We start from the raw sequence: 20,494 nt of genomic DNA on the forward strand, positions 1-20,494 counted from the left end.
AAATCAATTTCTACTGCTTTGAGTCACAAATATAGTTATTTATTACATCATATCTAGGAAATGAATATAAATAGAAATAATAAATGTTTCATGTGGTCAATAGAACTTTACGAATCATAAATAAGACTTATATTATGACTGGGGAAAAAGTTGTAAAGAACATTACAGATGACAGGAAGAAGTGGTGAGCAAAGGAACTTGCTTTTTGTATTTTTTTGGATTTTCTAGACAGGGTTTCTCCGTAGCTTTTGGTTCCTGTCCTGGAACTAGCTCTTCTAGACCAGGCTGGCCTCGAACTCACAGAGATCCGCCTGCCTCTGCCTCCCGAGTGCTGGGATTAAAGGCGTGTGCCACCACCGCCCGACTGAGCAAAGGAACTTGTACACACAAAAAAAAAACTGAACAAAATTACAAACTGATTCAAAAGGATAATGTTTATTGTTAAATACACTGAACTTCAGACTAAAAAAGTTAGAATTTGCCAGGCAGTGGTGGTGTATGCTTTTAGTCCCATTGGAAGACAGAGACAGGTAGATCTCTGAGTCTGAGGCCAGCCTGGACTACAGATTGAGTTCCAGGAACTTTAGACACTCCAGAACCTCACTTTATGAGAAGCAAGTGTGTATGTGTGTGCTTGACTGTAGTGGAGAAGTCTGGGAAAAGGAAATTCAGCATCCTGAGTCCTTGGCTTTTCTGTCACATCTAGCAATTTTGCTCAGTTCCTTCCCCATAAACTTAAGTTTTAAGGATTATGATTGCATTCCCCCAAGGCCTAGCAAAAAATTTGGTACCCATATTTGATAAATGGTGAATGAGCAAAAATCATTCTGCACTTTTAAGTCAGTGGTTCCCAACACGTGGGTCATGACCCCTTTGATAAACCCGTATCTTCAAAACAATATTTACATTACAATTTATAATAGTAGCAAAATTGCAGTTATATAGAAGCAACAAAAATATTTTGAAGCTTGGGAGTCACCACATGATGAGGAACTGTATTAAAGGGTCATAGCATTAGAAAGGTTGAGAACCACTGGTTTAAGTCAATATGATGAGAGGAAGACTAAACTTGAACCCCTTACTCATAAATACCATTATTACTGAGATAATTTTACTTAAAAATAAACAATACAGGGCTGGAGAAATGGCTCAGCCTGCTCTTCCAAAGGTACCAAGTTCAATTCCCAGCAATCATATGGTGGCTCACAACCATCTGTAATGAGACCTGGTGCCCTTTTCTGGCCTGCAGGCATACATGCAGGCAGAATACTGTATACACAAAAAATTTTTTAAAAAAGGAAATTTACAAATAAAAATAAACAATACTGAAAAGTTGAGAAATCTGGTCTGATTCCCCCTGCTACTCCAGAACTTGGATCCAAACCCACTGAATTGGTGGTGGCTTTCTGAAGCAATGCTGAAAAGAGAGAGAAAGACTGACAGCCAATGTAGCTTCTTCAAACTTTTTGTTTTTACACTGGCTGTCTGGAACTCGCTCTGTAGACCAGGCTGGTCTCAAACTCACAGAGATCCTCCTGCCTCTGCCTCCCAATTGCTGGGATTAAAGGCGTGCGCTGCCAACACCAGGCATTTTTACATTTTCTAGTGTTACCACAGAAAGAAAAATCCATTAAGTGTATTTAGTTAAGGCTTAATTAGTTAAGCCCAATTAGAGTCCTGTGTTCAAGTACAAAGACCGCAAAGGTAGGGGCATAGAGATGCCAGAGGATTGTTCTTCTGTTTCGATTCCATGACTACTTTAGCTGTAAAGACATCGGACACCATAGCCTTCCTCTAAGATCTAGCATCTGATCCAGGAAAGAGCTAGCGTTCTGGATGGGGCAACATACTAGCACCACTCTTGAAAAGGACGAAAGCAATACGTTGGTTCTTAAGGGTTATGGGAAGAACTTGAAAGTATATAAATCTTAATACTTAACGTCAAGTTGGTATATAATACCCCCCCCAAAGAAAAACCAATTACACACCAATGACTGGAGATAAAGCAGATCATAACCCTAGACGATAGTATGTAGAACCCAAGCTTAACCTATGAGCAGACCAAAAGATCTGCTGCTGACAGGCTTAAAATAAAATTCGTGAAGTCAGAAACACAAATACTGAACAGCCACACGGTTAAGCAGCTGCGGTCGTGAAGAAGGTACGGTATAAACACCTTTGTCTTGGGTACAGCCCCACGGTGACAGGTAGGCATAGCGCACAGCGAGGAGCTGCAAGTCTCCCATAAAGTCTTTCCATTGCTCCCGGACCCCCAGAAACAGCAAAGCGCGAGCTTCCATTAGAAGCTGGCACCGAGAAGTACGGACAACAGCTTCGGTAACCAGTGCTGAGACCCGCGTCCCTGGCCAGCGGGGGCAGCTGAGGCCGGCGTCGTCCTCGGCGGGCGGCCAACGGCGGCGCCTTGTCGCCTTCCTTCCAGGGGCTTTGCTGGCCTGGAGCCTCGGCTTGGCCATTTCCCTCCCTGACTTTCCTGCAGTGACTGCTCTAAAAGCAGGCGTGACCCAAAGTGACAAAATCTGCCCCTCCCCTAACCTGAGCGCTGTTGCTTCCGGAAGTGGAGCCCCATTTCCGGTTCAGGTCCTGGCAGCTCTGAAAAGTAACGTGGCATATTATGAGAAACAGTTGCAACCCGCCAGGTTAGGCTCGCGTTTTTTAAAAAAAAACATAAAAATACTGAATAATCTCTATTACGTGATTTTTTGTTCTAAGTCCAGAAAATAGAGCATTTTTCAATACCAGTTAAGCACGAGTTCTTACCTACTAACAGGAACCACAGATACAGAGCGCCTGCGCGGGTCCGCAGCCCGCGGAAAGCCCGCGAGATTACCCAGCTGCTTAGCGTGTTCGTGGTGCTCGTCGGTCCGGGAGCTCGGCAAGCATGGGGAAGGTGAATGTAGCCAAGCTGAGGTACATGAGCCGCGATGACTTCAGGGTTCTGACCGCGGTAAGAAGCACACCTTTCTCGCCTATCCATCCCGGCGGCGTCCTCTTCCTGCCCCTCTAAAGTCGCTGGATGGAATCTGAGCGTGAGGGCTCTGGTCTGTGGGTTGTGGCCGAGTCTGCGATCTGGTTAAAGGGGTCCAAGGTCTGACTTTAACTAAGCTTTTGTGGGAAAAGGTTTCTTTTCCTAAAGACTGCAAAGCCTTCCTTACCGCTCCTCGTTTTGCTTCAGAGGCTCTCGCGTCTCTGCTGCCCGGGAAACTTCAGTGGTCCTTGGCCTCCAAAGTAGGCAGAGAGTCTTTGAGGGAGGCCTGGTAGGTTCCCAGTAATAGTCTCAGTCACGTAATGTCTCCACTCAGAAAAACACACTTGTCCGGTTTTGGTAACAATTTAGGGTCTTCAATAGAATGCAAAACAGACAAGCGGTCCTGTCGCCAACCCCAAATGAGGGTTCTATTACCTACAGGAGAAGTGTCCTTGGAGAGAGTTGAAATAAGAGCAAAAACCCAGAGAAGGAAAAAATCTTCAAACAAAGGAAAGGCCAGTGTGACTGTGTCTAATAGTTGAAGATGTACATGGAAAACGTGAGAACCAAATCATGTAGACTTGCCCTTTCAGGCCTAGTGAACATTACATATGGAAGCCAGTGAATGTTTTAATTGGGAAAATGACAAAATTTGATTGTGTAGTTTTAATCTCATTGCACAGAGATCAGGACATACATCTAAGATTATAAGTCAGTCTTTATTTAGGAGTCACTGTCTTTTGGTAAGGAGAAGGACCATGTTACATAATAGGATATGTAATGTGAGTTGTCTGGTTCATATATTGTTTTAAGCCTTTGTAGTCAAGGTAGCATTTAAAAATTAATCTATCAAATGCAAGATCCATAATAAGTTTGGCATGCACTTTCTCCGATAGCTGCCTTAATTAACTTAGACTTATTCTTTAAATGGTATTTTAAAGTAATGACTTTTCATCTCTTCTCAGTACATTCACTTATTTCCCAATGTCTGACAAAAAATAAAGTTGTCAAGAAGTGTATTAAAAGATTGGAGAAGCAGAAACAGAACTTTAAAAATGAGTTAAAAAGTCTTAAATGCTTAGTTATGGTGAGACTTCAGAGGAACAAATTGTTCCTCCATAATTTCTAAGGTCCCCAAGGAATTACCTAGTATTGGACGTAACATTCCAGGTTCAGATTGGATGCTGCCAGTGTTGTCTTCCTTGCTCTCTCAATGATCTCAATTATGCTTAATATCTGGAATATCTGTGGCTTTTAAGACAGGTGTTTAGATGTTAAGTATTTTATTATCAGCCATGTGTTTTTCAAGAATTAACAATTTTTACTCTTGAAGTTAAGAGACATCAGTGATTAACTGTATTTATCAAGAAGGAATTTAGGTGGAGACAAAAATAACTGTATTGTAGAATTATAGTCATATAGTGCCTTAACCTTTTTGTTTGGCCAACAGTCCCCTAAGATCATTCTATCTAGTGACAGTGTAACCATGGTAATGCCTATTAATACATTTAGCTTACATTTTGCTTAACAGCACATTTCTCACTATCTGTTCCTGTTAGGCTATACATCTGAGGCTAGAGATCTCCTTAGCTGGGAAGGTTTCAAGAGACTAATATCTTAGCAAGGTTTTAGTAGGCAAGGCTTTGTGTTGCTTATGGCATCATAATGATTCCTTTAATTTCAGGTTGAAATGGGCATGAAGAACCATGAAATTGTTCCCTGCAGTTTGATTGCTTCTATAGCCAGTCTAAAACATGGTGGCTGTAATAAAGTTTTGAGAGAATTAGTAAAGCATAAACTTATAGCTTGGGAACGTACTAAAAGTAAGTATTTTATGCTACTTTTTTTTTGTCAGTTTTCAGCTAATTGGCTTTCTGTAGAGCCAACCTTCAAAGGACATGAAGTACAGGTTGCTTGATTAGACAACCACGAACTCACATGTTCTTCTGCCATATTGAATTGGTCAAAAACAATCACAGAGTCCACTCAAATCAAAGAGGGCAGATAAAGTAGCAAGAGTACACTACAGAGCAAAGAGGACAGTCATACAGTTACCATCACCTTTGGAAAATTCATCCACTCGCAGGTCTCTGGAGCATTTCTTCTCAAGCCTTCTGTGATGAGGGTTGAAGGTTTAAAAACCTGTCAGAGATCTTTTATAAATATAAGAGAAAGGAGTTATTGGAAAAAGAGGATACTGGTTATATACAAAAATAGGCATAAATTCATGGTCAGGTCAATATAAAATATCCTGAACTTAAATACCTTTGTGTTTATGTGCATATCTTTCCGCAGACCCTTAAACTGATGTCCATACATGAATCACACTTTAAGTAGTTCTGTAGTAGAGAAGAAATTGGGAATTTACAAGTTTGGGTAATTTATCTTTCTCTTGCTAAGACTTTGATCTTTAATGTTTGACTTGAGTTGATGTATCTTGTTGCTGCAGTACAACTAAATGACGTTCTTAACTAATTTTTTTCCAGCTGTCCAGGGCTATCGGTTGACAAATGCTGGTTATGATTACCTAGCTTTGAAAACACTGTCTTCTAGACAGGTAGTCGAGTCTGTTGGAAACCAAATGGGTGTTGGCAAAGAGTCAGGTATGTACTAATAGTATTGTTGAAAGCATTGTCTTTGCTTAAGTTTTTATTTTACTTTGAGAAAACATTCTTTCATTTTGTTACATAGTCAAAGTTAACAGTAAGTCAGAAAGTTGATCGTTAAGCCAGTTTGTTGTATTTGTTAACAGTAATTTAGTAGGGTATAATTACCTTCATAAATTTATTACTATCATTTTAGTAATACCAAGAATTGCCAGGGTTCATACATGCTAGCACATGTTTTGCCACTCAGCTACACTTCAGGCCTTAATATTCTTTTAATAGCTTACATCTTTGGTAAATATTGTATTTGCTCTTATCTTATATCCGATAAAATATGCATTTGTAATAATTAAAAGTGCGTTTCAAAAGAAAGTAATGGAAGATAGTAAGTATCAGTGCCACAGGTACATCATTTTGTCCCAGCAACGCAGAACCAAAGAATTTAAAATACCATTGTATATTCATTTCCTTCCTCTGTGAGAGGTGAGGGACAAGAATAAAGACAGAAGATGAGTCTTTGAACTATAGCCTCCTGTATACCGTTTTGTTCTTTGCAGTTCTTTCTATCTAATTTATGGGTAAGCAAAATTAAACTTGGAAATCAATAATTATTAAGAAACCTACTAAAAAAGTTCCCTATGAGATTCTCTATGATTAGTGTGCCTTCTGTATTTATATCTTTAAGTTGTGGTGTAGCATTAAGAAGTAATTCTAGGCTGGTTGGTGGTGGCACACGCCTTTAATCCCAGTTTCTGAGCAGTAGTGATTTGAGTTTCATTTATTCTTAGTTATGAGTAGTAATGGAAGTTCCTTTCTTTAGGTAGATACATTAAAGTTTAGTGCTTCAGTGGGGGAATTTTGAGGAACACAATTCAGTCCATAACAGGGTAGAAAGTGTATAAATTTTGTTATTACCAAGTTTCAGAAATGTGTAATGGTTTACATTCTGTCAATAAGGTATGGTAGCTTATTTTTAATATAAATTATTAAAATTTCTTAATGTACTTTGAATATTCTAAATGTCAGCATTACAAATAACTTACTTTGATAGTTGATAAATTACTTAGTAAGAAGATCACAGTTTACTTGCAGAATTAAATTCTAACTTACTGGTCATAAAAGCAGTTGAATTGAACGTGTTGGAAGAGAAGATGTTAAATCCCTTTTCTTGGACTGAGAATGTAATCATAGGATAGAGCACTGGCCTCTGTATGCAAGGCCTGTGTTGGCTCCCTAGCACAGTGAGTTTCACAGAAATGCTCTCTCATTGAACTGAATGATTGTTCTGACACAATGATAAAGGTAAGTACTGAGCATCTTTGAAAGCAGTAGTACCCTTTGGCTAAGTACATCTCTGCTATGTTTTACACAAGAAATATTAGGAAAGATAGCAGATACAATGAAGACAGATAAACTGTTTAAGCCACTGCAGTTACAGTGTCCTAACAATGCTTTTACAATTTTTGCTCTAGATATTTACATTGTTGCAAATGAAGAAGGGCAGCAGTTTGCACTGAAGCTTCACAGACTAGGAAGAACCTCCTTTAGAAATCTGAAAAACAAGCGTGATTACCATAAGCACAGGCATAATGTTTCTTGGCTTTATTTATCCCGTCTCTCTGCCATGAAGGAATTTGCCTATATGAAGGTATTTTTTAGTGAAAAAGGTTAACCTCATTATAATCAACCATTACAAAGACCTTAATGACTCCCCACTCAGTCCCTAAGTCCACTTGAACCCTGTTGATTTTGTTCTTTTCCTGGTGGCTTCCTCCTCTTACGGCTTCCTTAATGAAGGTATTTTGTTGTTATTCCAGTTTATGTGTGTGACTATATAAATGTGTTTTTTATTGAAAGCAGTGTCTGGAAATTTTGTTTCAGATAAGTTGACTAGTTTTTTCTTTAACATAATGAGAAAAATATTAATTTACATATTTGTATAATAAAATGGTATCTGTTACCTTTAAAAATAAATGCCACATAGATTTTTAAAAATATCTTTAATACTTAAATATTATCAACAACCAAGTTTAATAGAAAAGTTATTCTGTCTGGTATGATTTGTTAGAATTTATTCATTGTTTTTAGTTTAGATTTTACATTTTAATATGTATGTGTGTATAACTTGTAGGATTCACTTATTTCCTTCCATCATGAGTCTCTGGGATGGAAGGCAGGTCTATTATATAATGCCTTTACCCTCTGGGCCAGATGGCCCAGGTTTTAGTTTGATTTCCACATACAACAACAACAACAACAAAAAAAAAGAGATCTTTTTAGTTGCTTTGAATTACTGTAGTGTGAAAGCAGCTGCTGCTTGTAAGCCCTATTTCTTAGAATAGTTTATATAATCTGATCCTTTATTTGTTAATAGTGGTAGGAGAATTCTTAAGGCAGTATAAATAAGCAATTCTGATCCTGTGATTACCTTTTTTCTCTCTTATACTATAAGGAAGCATCTTGGCCGAAATCATTAGACATTTCCTCCAAACAGTGATGGATGCTTTTTAAGTATATTCAGATTGAAAGTACAGAAAGAGAACCGGGTTGCACATAGATGTTCTTAAATGCATTAATGTTTTCCCAAAAGGAAAAGACTAAGATAAAGCTGTGACTTGAGAGCTGCACTGTAACCTAAGCTCCAGACCAGTGGTTCTCAGCCACCTTTTAATACAGTTCCTCATGCGGTGGTGACCCCCAACCAAAAAATTATTTTTGTTTCTACTTCATAAGTGTAATCTTGCTACTGTTATAAATAGTAATATAAATATTTGTGTTTCCAGTGGTCTTAGTTGGCTTTCTGTGAACGGGTCCTTCAGCCCCCAAATGGGTCACGATCCACAGGTTGGGAACTGCTGTTCTAGACAAATGTTTATATAACCTAGGTTATAATATATTCTCATGCTGCCGAGACTTGTTAAAACTGGTCTGTATTGATGTACAACTCTTTAAAAATAAAGTAAACAAAAATTTCTGGGAATTATTTCAGTTCCTATCCACAGAAAGTAGTGGCTGAATAGAAAGCTTTTAAATTTAAGTACTGTGGTAATACAGGGTAAAGGACTCAATAGTTAGTGTAGACTGATTTAAAGTTGGGAAAATAACAGACACAAAGAAAAGTTTATATTTTAAAGTAAACGTGAAGAGAAAGATACTGAGAAGTGACTGGGAATTGAGTGGATTCGTAAAGCTGGATGTGACTTTATGGAAAGGACTTTGCGGAAGATCAAGTCCAGGCCAGGATATGAGTGGATGGGAGCCCTGTATAGGTGGTTCCGAAGTGACTGTCCTGGCTAGACTTTTGTACTGGCTAGAAGAATTTGTACTAGACAGTTAAAAAGAACTTTGAAATCTGGGCAACAAAAATACAAAAGTTGTTCAAAATGAAATAAAATACTTACATCACTGTAGATACTTTTAAAATTATGTATTTGCACAAGCATCTGGTCTGATACTGGTCCATAGGTAAAGTATGGTGGTAGGAGATGGAACACTAGTGGAATAGTAGAAATACTGGCATTCCAGAGATCAGAGAGGAAAGGTCTGAATGGTCTAAGGTAGCATCTGTGTATACTTGTTGCTTACTGTATCACATCATGTATTCTGGAGAGCTATATCAGTGATTACAGACTAAAATGCCTAACCTTCAGAATGACTTCTTATGCCAGAAAAATCAAAATTTGTTTCTATTGCAAAAGTGTGAGCACACATCAACAAGTGATAGGGACTTTAAAAGCAGAAAGGAAATGCTCTAAGGGACTTTATAGCTTTTTTTTTTCGGTAATCACAGTAAAGAATATATAGTAATTGTACAATTTAAGAGGGAAAGTTAATTCAAAGAAATTTAAATTTATTTTTATGTATGACTAATTCTTGCAGTAAGTAAACTGCATTAAATACCCTTAGGTTGACTAAAATTTTGGGAAGCCTTGTTGTATAAAAATGCATTCTTCTTTTCTTTTAGAAAACAGATTTTATTAGCTTTTGTATTTTTACATTTTAGGCATTGTATGAGAGGAAATTTCCAGTTCCCAAACCAATTGATTATAATCGCCATGCAGTGATCATGGAACTTATTGATGGCTATCCTCTGTAAGTATTCATTAAGCTTGAAAACATGGGTTCTAATAAATGAATTTAAGGTTCATGTTTTTTAAGTAAAACTTACTAAGCTTTTGGAATGTAAGAGTTAGGCAAAAAATATGTTGAAAACTCAGTTTTATTCAGTTCATCATCTCTGCTATTTGTGAATTAGTTTGTTCAGTATTTATGTTATATACCAATACTTTCAAGTTCAGCAGTGAACAAAAAAAGTTCCTGCCCTCAAACTGAACAAGGAAATACATAGTATATCTAGTGTGTTAATAAACTCTATTGATAAAGATCAGTGAAGACTGGAGGTAGGAAATTCCTATTTAATATAAGATAGGAAAGTGTCATTCACGGGGTGGAATCTTAGGAAACTAGCTAAGGCAATATTCCAGGTAAAGGAAGGGCTTTGGTCCTTGTGTGTTCATAGCCGTGGTTGGAGAGAAAACAAATCAGAGTGACTAAGGTGGGGTGGGCAGGAGGAAGGGAAATGTGAACAGTCAGATCCAAGAAATAGTCAGGGAATAAAGTTAGGAAACGTATAGCAGTCCAGGCAATGATAATATCTTTAATAATAGTCATAAAGAAAATGAAAAATGCTCAGATTCTACAGGTAGCAACATGAGTTATTTTGGGATTGAATCTGAATGTGGAATAAGTGAGAAATTAATGATAATAAGGACTAAAATCTGAAAGACATGCTGTCTGACAGTTAAGTGAAGAAAGTATTTCAAGGAAAGAAGTCAGCTGACTAGAAATGGAAATGACTAAAAAAAAGCATAGAAGAAATTGTCTTGAACTGTTTTTTGTTTTTTTTTTCATGAGGTGGAAGGAAATCTGTTGAAGGTCGGATGAGTCCTATTTAAAAAGAGTTGAACTGTAAGGAAGATGTGAGAAAGGAGTGGCAGACAGACAGGACCGTGGCATTGGGTGGTCTTTCAGTGGTTGAGACACGGATCTGATGAGAAGGAGGAGGAAGCTGGGAAGGTTGGGAAGTGAAATGCATTTTTATACTCATTAAAATCATGAACATGTACAAATAATCTATTTATAATTTCCTTACTTTTAGGTGTCAGATACATCATGTTGAAGACCCTTCATCAGTTTATGATGAAGCTATGGACCTAATAGTCAAACTGGGAAATCATGGGCTGATTCATGGAGATTTCAATGAATTCAATCTCATATTGGATAAAGATGACCACATCACCATGATTGACTTTCCACAGATGGTTTCCACTTCCCATCCAAATGCTGAATGGTATGTGCTAAAACTGGTTCTAGTTGTGTATGTTTTGTGTATCATAGAACATTTTTACTCATAATTTTCCAGTTTTCTATTTAGATTGGTAAATTGTTTCAATGATGGAATTTTGGTTTTTTATATCTGACTACACTAGAATTTTCCCCATAAGAGAATCTTTACTACTCAGTATTTTAAGGTAGAAAAAAATATATTTACATTCAATTTTAGACCTTTTCATTATGCTTATCTTGTGTGTTCAAGCTCTAATATATAAACTACAATGAAGAAAACAGAAGAATTTTACTTAACATTCAAATCAAGCTTTCTTAGCCATGGAGCCAATTTATTCAAACAGGACTTTAAGAAATCAGAGAAGCTAGGTGGTGGTGGTGCGTTATTTAATCCCAGCACTTGAGAGGCAGAGGCAGGCGATCTCTTGTGAATTCAAGGCCACCCTGGTCTACAGAGTTAGAAACACGGAAAGGTTATATGTCCTGTACAGAAGTAGATAAATAGACAGTAGATAGAAAAGATAGCATTAAAAACAAATGTTTACTTTTACAGGTATTTTGACAGAGATGTTAAATGCATTAGAGAGTTCTTCATGAAACGTTTTGGCTATGAAAGTGAACTCTACCCAGCCTTTAGTGACATCAGGTTTGTACTGCCTATAATGATTGAACTCCTTTGATAGAGTCTGAAATTATGTCTAGACACACAACACGGAGTTGCTGTTGAGTTTCACTGCTCTATGGTACATGAATGAAACTTGAAGATTTGAAAATACTTGCCGTCAGTCCATTAAGATGCTACAGTTGAACTTTTTGGATTTGAATTTATTTTCTTATGAAGTCTACTCTTTTTATTGTATTTTGAATGTTGTATCAAATGTTCATAAGAAATCAGGTGACAAATCTTAGTGAAAATGGTGTTTTGTTTTTTAAGATTTTACTTTTTATTTTTAATTATATGCATTTCTTGATTAGGGTTTTAACTTGTGATAAAATACCATGATCAAAAGCAGCTTAGGGAGGAAAGAGTTTATTTGACTCACAGGTTACAGTCCTTCATCAGGGCAATCCAGGTCAGAGGGACCTTGAGACAGAAACTGAAGCAGAAGCCCTGGAGGAGTATTGCTTATTGGCTTGCTCAGTTTACTTTCTTAAACCTCCCAGGACCACCCAGTTTGGGGAGACACTATTCTAAGTGAGCTGGGCTCTCTCGCTTCAATCATGAATTGAGAAAATGCACAAGCTTGCTTGTATACCAATGTAGTGGGTACATTTTCTCAATTGAGGTTCCCTCTTTCCATAGGGTGTAAGTTGACAACAGGCTACCCAACAAATATGTGCACATAAGTGCAAGTACCAACAGAGACCAGAGAGCATGAGATCTGCAGCTGGGTGGGTGCTAGGAACCAAACCACCTTCCACTAGAAAAGTGATGAGCCATGCCTCCATCCTTGTGGGATTTTTTCCAAATTATGTATATTTTTTAGTTAATATTTCTCTATTGGTTTTATACACTTTTAAGATATTTCCTGGTTTGAGATTTGTTGTTAAGATTCATCATTTATTAGAGTGGTGCTGTTCATCTTAGAGATCTTCTTTGTTATTCGCTGCTGGTACCTTCTTTCCCTAGGAGGGAGGATTCTCTTGACGTTGAGGTCTCCGCCAGTGGTTACACAAAAGAAATGCAAGCAGATGATGAACTGCTACATCCAGTAGGTCCAGATGATAAAATTACTGAAACAGAAGAGGAATCTGACTTCTCGTTCTCTGATGAAGAGGTATTAGAAAAACACAAACTTTGTACGTCAGAAATGGAGAATGAACTGAACCCAGTAGATGAATCAGGTGGCGACTGTTGCTTCTCATCTGGAGACCTCAAGCAAATAAAGGAAGACAGTTTATCAGAGCAGAGTGCTGATGTTTCCAGTTTTGAAGTGACTGAATTAAATCAAGCTTTAGAAGAAATGAAAAGTCAGATTCTTGCCCCCAGTTCTGTTACTGGGTTTTCTGAGGAGAGCAATCATACTGACAATGATACCAGACATGATGGCCAGACAGGTCAGTGGAAAAGCCTTGCTGACTCTGAAGAATGTGAAGATGAGTGCCCTGATCTGATTGCCTTGTCTTCATTGAACAAGGAGTTCAGGCCTTTCAGGTAGAGATTCTTGTTTTCTTTTTGCCTTTAATCTTGAGATCAGTATGTTCTTTTACTCTGATGAGGGATCATATTTGAAAAAGACCAAATGCTATGACATAATTGTACTGTTCCATCCTGTGTAAAATGAAAGCTTTTTCATATTGAAACAAATTTGTCTCTTCAATTGATCTGATTCCAAATAGTCTATTGACTAATGTCACAGGTTTCTGTCTTTAACTAAAACCAATGACTTCATAGAATTAATGCAGCTCTCTTAATAAATAGAACTGTTTCTAGACACGGTAAGTTGTTCTGCTTTCTTAATACACTTATTGTGTGTATTAGGCTAGGACAGTGGCTGAGAAGATAAAGTCACTTCCTGCCAAGTATGACCCAGGTTCAATTCCCAGGACCGACATGGTGGAAGGGGAGAACTGACTCCTGCAAATTGTTCTCTGACCTCCACGTACATGCTGTGGCGTGTACCATACAGAAAGATAAATGTAAGTTTGAAAAATAGATGTTCTAGAAAAATACTTGCTATCAGAAGTTCATATTTTCTTATACATTATTTATATTAAAATATTGCGCATTGAAAGGCATAAATGTATCCATGATTATACTTTTCATTATGCTTTATAGGGCAATTTCAGAGTACTTCTGTCTATGGCTGGGCATGGTGGTACATACCCTTGTACTTCTACTTGAGGTCTGAGGTAGGAGGATCAGCCTTGGCTACAAATAAGGCCACCTGTCTCTGAGAAAGAATGGGAATATTATATCTGTCTGTAACTATGTCTGCTTTTGTTCAGAAGGTAGCAAGAAAGAGACTCAGAGTGCGAGAAACAGATTTATATCATTTAGAGAAAAACACTAATGAATTGTGGGAAAATGATAAATTTCAGTTATTGAAACATTCTCTTTGGGAAAGTTTGATGGTGACTTGTCAGGCATTTCATGAACGTTCAAATACAGTGGACTGAGTTAAAGTAGTTTCACTTTATGCTTTCATAAATATAATTCTGAGGCATTTCATCATAAGCTTCACTGCAAAATATACAATTTAATTTAATTAACATAAATTGTGTATTTTTTGAATTTTGGTTTTTCTAGAGATGAAGATAGCATGAAGAGTGTTCCTCAGCATAGAACAAGAACCCTGAGTGTTACATCTACAGGCAGTATCCTAAGCTGTTCAACAATTCCTCCAGTAAGTTTTACACGTATACCAGCTGTTTGGGCCAGTGCTGTGGGAGAGTAGTGAACTTAGGTACTGTGAAAGTCTCAGGTCATTTAGATATTTGGATCTCATATGTTAATGCTATAAAATTAACAGCACGCAGTTGAGCGAGAGAGGCAAGGGTTCACTTTTACCTGGAATAAGCAGTTTCCAAGGATAGGTCAACATAAGTATTTTAGATCCAGATGGGATTTTGTATTTTTCCATGTGATTCATCTGGTTTGTTTTTTTTTTTAGTGGTAATTCATCTACTTTTGTTTGCATTGCTGTTTTATCAGAACAGATGACTGTACGAAGGTGTCAGATCCTGGAGTTAAAGACAGTTTGTAGCTGCCATGTGGGTACTTGGAATTGAACCCTGGTCCCTGGAAGAGCAGTCAGCACTCAACTGCTGAGCCATTTCTCCTTCCCTCCTTGTTTTTTGGGGTTTTTTTGTTTGTTTTTTTTTTTAACAAAGAAAGTTATATATTTTGCAGAATGGTAACGCCACAGCAATATGGCTGAAATTTAAAGGAGTTCTATCCTCACTTTTTTACATTCTGGGAAGTAGGTAATTTTAAATATCTTTGGTATCAAAGTTTTGTTGGTTCCTTTGACATTTGGCAGTAGTATCCAAACAGTTTACAAAAGGGACATTTTCTAAACAGGACAATGAGCAAAATATTCTATCTCCAACTAAGGTTTCTGGCATGTAAGCCAGCCTTTGTTCTGACTTACCCAGAAGGAATCAGTCTAAAGGTTATTACATCTCACAAAGCAAACCCCTTTCAGTGGCCTGTGGAGGAATTGTTTCTCCCTCTCTGTGGTCAGGATTATGGATTTCATTCATTCATTCCTGACATTTGGAAAGAGCAGGGGTTTACAAGTCATTACTCCTGTTGAGACTCAAGTAAAACTATGTTGAGTTTGCTTACTTTCCCAATTCTTTGGCAACTACTGTGTAATTTACAACCCACCCACCTTATTTCGGGATTAGGCAGTGTTTTTGATGAGTACTGTTTAATTGCACTTTCTAAAAATGATTTTCTGTCTAACATTAAGAAAGTGAAATAATAGTAATATATCAAATTTTTCATATATTAAAGTCATAATTGTGTTGGATTCTTTCCTTCTATTTATGTAAAATTGATAGTAAAGCTAGTTTTTTAGAGATAATTTACTCAGTGAACAATGAAGGAAACCATTTAGAAGGGAAGAAATGAGATGAAATGGCTACATAGAAATGAATTCAAAAGATAAATAACTTCATTTTTCTAAAGTTATTAAAAATTCAGATATGTCATTAATGAGTTAGAATGTTTTGTTTTGGATAGAATGAAATATTGTAGTATTAAATGAGAGCTATCAGGAATAAAGTAAAAATTCAAGCTGGGAAGAGGCTTCCATGAGTTTGTATCCCCAGTGTCCACATAAAAAGCCAGGCATAGCCGCTATATCTGTAATCCTGGCCAGCTAGTCAAGCTGGTGAGCTCCGGGTTCATGAGATGACCTATCTCAGAAAATAAGGTGGGGAGTGATGGAGTAAGGCAGCATACATGAGCATGTACACATACATACCTGTGCACATGTACACACAACAAGGATGTATGTGTGTGTGTATGATGGAGGAAGGTCATTGTTTAAAAAATAAACTGCTTGGCCCTCATAGGTTAAAACATAGGTGGGAGGAGTAAACAGAACAGAATGCTGGGAGGAAGAGGAAGTGAGCTCAGACGCCATCGATGAAGCTCCGACCCAGGATGGACGTAGGCTAGAATCTTCCCAGTAAGCGCACCTAGGGGTGCTACACACATTATTAGAAATGGGCTAGTCCAGGTGCGAGAGTTAGCCGAGAAGAGGCTAGATATAATGGGCCAAGCAGTGTTTAAATGAATACAATTTGTGTGTTGTTATTTCTGGTGTAAAGATGGCCGTGCGGGAGCCGGGCGGGACGAAAAGCAGGCCTGCAGCTCGTACAACATGTGTATGTATGTATACACACACATATATACTGTACATGCATGCACACACAAAAGAATAAAAGTATTAACAGTAGTTTATATTATAGTTCTGGGGCCTTTCAGAAACCTTTAGAATTTGCTAGACCAATGAAGGTAAAATTCTTGAAATGTAATTGCCTTCTCTGTGGCTCAGGTACAATTGTCTATGCATATTTAAGACATTATTAAGCTGCTCTGGTCCTTTTCTCTTTCCCAGATTCTTGTAGCCAGTGGTTTTAGAGTCTTCAAGTCTTTTGTCTTGAATGTTGTGAATTGTAATATATGAGCCTGTGTTCTAAGGAAGGGTAAGACCCTCAGCCTAACTCCATGAACAAAGATTTCTGTGCAGACCAGGCTGACCTCAGACTCTTTGGTTTTTTTGGGTTTTTTTTAATTGAAAATTGTAGTGATGAGGCAAGCAGGCCTGCTTTTCGTCCCACCCAGCAGCACGTCTAGCTTTACACCCGAAATAACAACACACAAATTGTATTCATTTAAATACTGCTTGGACCATTAGCTCTAGCCTCTAACTGGCTAACTCTCACATCTTGATTAACCCATTTCTATTAATGTGTGTAGCACCACGAGGTGGTGACTTACTGGGAAAGATTAGCCTATGTCCATCTCGGAGAGGAGAATCATGGCGACTGCCTCACTTCCCTTCTTCCCAGCATTCTGTTCTGTCTTCCCTGCCTACCTATGTTCTGACCTATCAGGCCAAGCAGTTTTCTTTATTAATTAACGAATGAAAGCAACAGATAGATAACCCTCCTCCATCAGAAAATAATTTTTTTATATAATATATGCTGCTCACTGTTTCCCCTCACCCCAGATTTAGTCTAGTCCATACCCTTTCTTTCTCTCTTGATTGTCGTGTCTCTGCCTCTCTACTGCTAGGATAACAGGCTGTACACCTAACTTCTTTTGAAATTTTTCTCATACTGTTTTCCTTCTATTTTGTTACAATGACAAACTATTTGTTACCTCAGTGAACTTGGTGATGATTTGGGGATTTGTACAAAGGCAAAAAGGCTTAAATTCCTTGAAATTATAAACATAAAATCTCTTTCCTCTTTGATTGTTCTATTTATTGGACTTGTACATTGCTGGGAGTCAAATCTAGGTTCTTTTGAGAACTAGACATAAACTCTTAACACAGCCACTAGTCATTTGTAAATTCTGTCCTTTGAATAGATACACATGTGGCTGTATCTAATAGGAAAATATTTTTACTTTTCAACAAAAAGAGAAGGTGTTTTTTATGCATTTTTATGTAATTGCAAAAATAACTATACTGTTCATTTGTTTGTTTTGAGGCAGGATTTCTCTGTGTAGCCCTAACTGTCCTGGAACTCCCACATGCCTCCCCCTTCCAAGTGCTGGGATTAAAGGTGTGCACCACCATTGCCTTGCTAACACGTAGTATTTATTGTATGTTGTATCCAGGTGTTTCTTTACACACACACACACAAAATTACCTTATAGAATTTGTACATTGTTCTGAATTGGGGCTGTTGAGAAAGAAAAGATCATTGTGAACTGAATCTTCAATTTTTCTTTAAATCTTCAGTCGTGATTTGTACTTACGGCATTTAACTATGAGTGGTTTGAATTTTTGGTCATTAAGTATGAGATGATGTTCTGCACCTCTGGAAACCCTGTGAAGACTTCCCATGAATGACTGCTGCCCTCAGTCCTGTTTCAGTCCATAGCATCACAGGTGTGGCTAACACCTGTAGGTGAATACAGGAGGATTAGATCAGGGTTATCTGACTACATTCCCATTACGGCCAATCTTGGCACCAGGCTACATGAGACTGCCAGTGAGTGAGTGCGTGTGTGCGTGCACGCGTGAGTGGTCATTAATTACAAAATCATGTCTGCCTTTACCAAGAAGGAATAGTTTTCGTCTTGGTTTCCCCTCTGCTCATGTTGACCACTAGGTGGCACTCTGGTGATTTGTAATTTAAACTATTATGCTACACTGACCCCTTTGGCTGTATAATTTGTATTTAAGTTTTCCAACAGCTTCTCCTTGTTTATCTACTGTAAAAATTTATCTTCAACATTGTAAACTGGAAAGATACTAGCAATGTAAATCTTTGCTTTAATGAGTTTCTGCTTCTTATCCGAATGGTTATTAGTGATACTAACTATAAAATCTTTCCAGGAGCTGGTGAAGCAGAAGGTGAAACGTCAGCTGACAAGGCAGCAGAAGTCAGCTGCCCGACGCCGGCTACAGAAAGGAGAAGCCAATGTGTTTACCAAGCAGCGCAGGGAAAACATGCAGAATATTAAATCTAGTTTGGAAGCAGCCAGCTTTTGGGGAGACTAATATATTTCTGACATATATATATATATAATTGTATTTATCCACCTTTGATCAGTGGCCAAAGCCACTATATATAGAAATAAACTCTACTTAAACTATAAAGTTGGTTTCCAGAGACTAATTAATAGTATTTCTGCTAAGCATTATTTTTTTAAAGTTTTTCAAATAACTCTTAAATCTAAAATAATTTCTTAAATTTAACTTCATTAGCAATATTTGCAAACTGTATCATTTTTATTTCTACCTTAAACAGATGCAGGTTCTGACTTTACATGTAATAATAGAGCAACTTAAATCAAACTGTAGTTTTCTCTTCCTTTCTCCTTCAGTCAGTCACTGATGAGTTAGTTTTAGGATTATATGAGACAACATACAATTATTTGGCCATTGGAGTGAATTGACCCCCTTCTGTTAATTTAGACTTCAGTAGTAGAGATAAGTCAGTAATGGATAATCAGCCTTCAGTCTATTCAATGCTGTTTTCATTAACTGTGTAGTCATGGGAAAGAGACTTCAGATAGCCCTACCAGAATTCAGCTTTTCCTCGGGTTTGAGCAGTGTGGCTAATGGAGGTGGGAGAATGAGAAGGAATGAAGAATGAAATGCTCTTTCTCATTTTCTTACATGCATGACTCCAGAATGTGTTCACACCTTAGCATTAACAAGTATTCAGTACAGGAAAGAAAATATAAACCATGTTTCATTCCTCAAGCATAATCTAATTCAAAAGGATAGAGATGCATGTAGGTCTTCAACTTTCCCTGAACAGACCAGTAATAGAAGAGCCTCTTCAAGAAATGACCACCAGATGGCAATATGTGCCAACAGTGACCAACAGAATGCCTAGAGTGATAAATAGAAGAAATACAACAGATGTTTTTCCATGATAAAGACATCAGATTCCCTTTTACCTAAGTGAAATTAATGCTTCTGGCTATTTGCAATAGATTATTATCTAAATTCATTTAAATATTTGGATATAGGAATATATCAGATACAGTTTCTTTGAAAGTTATACTAATTTTGGGAAGTGTTGACATAGTCCTGCTTTAAACTTTAGTTGTTTCTTTAAGCTGAGGTACTCCGTTTTTATACTTTGCCAAAAGTATTTTTATAACATAAACTAATGTTGAAGACAGCTTAATAAGACCACAGAATGTTTGTTTTGGAATACCTTTTCTTAATATTCAAAGTGTTGAAAGCAAATTGGGAATAGAAGTGTATGACCTCATCTTGGCTTTACTCCATTGGCTGATTTGACTTGAATACCTACTATATAAAAAGCTCATTTCTATTTGATAAAATTAGATGACAGATTTACATGGTTCTTACCCTTAATAGTCTAAGATTTCAAGTGACCTACCAAACAAATTCAAATCAGAAATAGAGGCTTTAACCTAACTGGACAAAGATTTGTAGAAGCTGTTAAAGCTTTAGTACTAAGTGATAAGGGATTTGAATTTTGGAGGTTTTGTTTTATTTGGAAACGACAATCTGATTGCAAGAGGTTTTTTGTTATTTTTAAGATTGGGGGTGAGGGGTATCTTTCCGGACAAGTTCTAACCTACATGTTTCAAAATATCTGTAGCCAACAAAATGCTAAACTATACCTATTCCTAATGCATTAAATCTGTATGTTGTAAGTAAATACTTCTGGGGGATCAGGATGTGCAAGACCTTGTTTGATTCACAGCACAGGTTGGAGATAGTCTAGGGTTTCCAGTTTTTTTTTTTTAATTAATTAATTTATTTATTTATTAAAGATTTCTGCCTCCTCCCAGCCACCGCCTCCCATTTCCCTCCCCCTCCCCCGATCAAGTCCCCCTCCCTCATCAGCCCAAAGAGCAATCAGGGTTTCCTGCCCTGTG

General features: G+C 37.5%; 1 protein-coding gene across 1 annotated transcript; it reads left to right on the forward strand.

The window, feature by feature from the left end:
• Window positions 1–2,836: 2,836 nt before the first annotated feature.
• Riok2 (RIO kinase 2) lies at window positions 2,837–18,722 on the forward strand. Its single transcript, XM_041680169.1, has 10 exons — window positions 2,837–2,965; window positions 4,671–4,809; window positions 5,473–5,589; window positions 7,065–7,240; window positions 9,596–9,684; window positions 10,751–10,942; window positions 11,492–11,584; window positions 12,569–13,093; window positions 14,189–14,285; window positions 18,465–18,722. Exons 1-10 carry the CDS (start codon window positions 2,900–2,902, stop codon window positions 18,627–18,629), a joined length of 1,659 nt encoding a protein of 552 aa, XP_041536103.1. The 5' UTR covers window positions 2,837–2,899; the 3' UTR covers window positions 18,630–18,722.
• Window positions 18,723–20,494: the final 1,772 nt, after the last annotated feature.

The sequence above is a fragment of the Microtus oregoni genome, unplaced genomic scaffold, assembly GCF_018167655.1.
Source record: "Microtus oregoni isolate MIOR12 unplaced genomic scaffold, Mior012 000033F_ref0000390, whole genome shotgun sequence".
Taxonomy (NCBI): Eukaryota; Metazoa; Chordata; class Mammalia; order Rodentia; family Cricetidae; genus Microtus; species Microtus oregoni.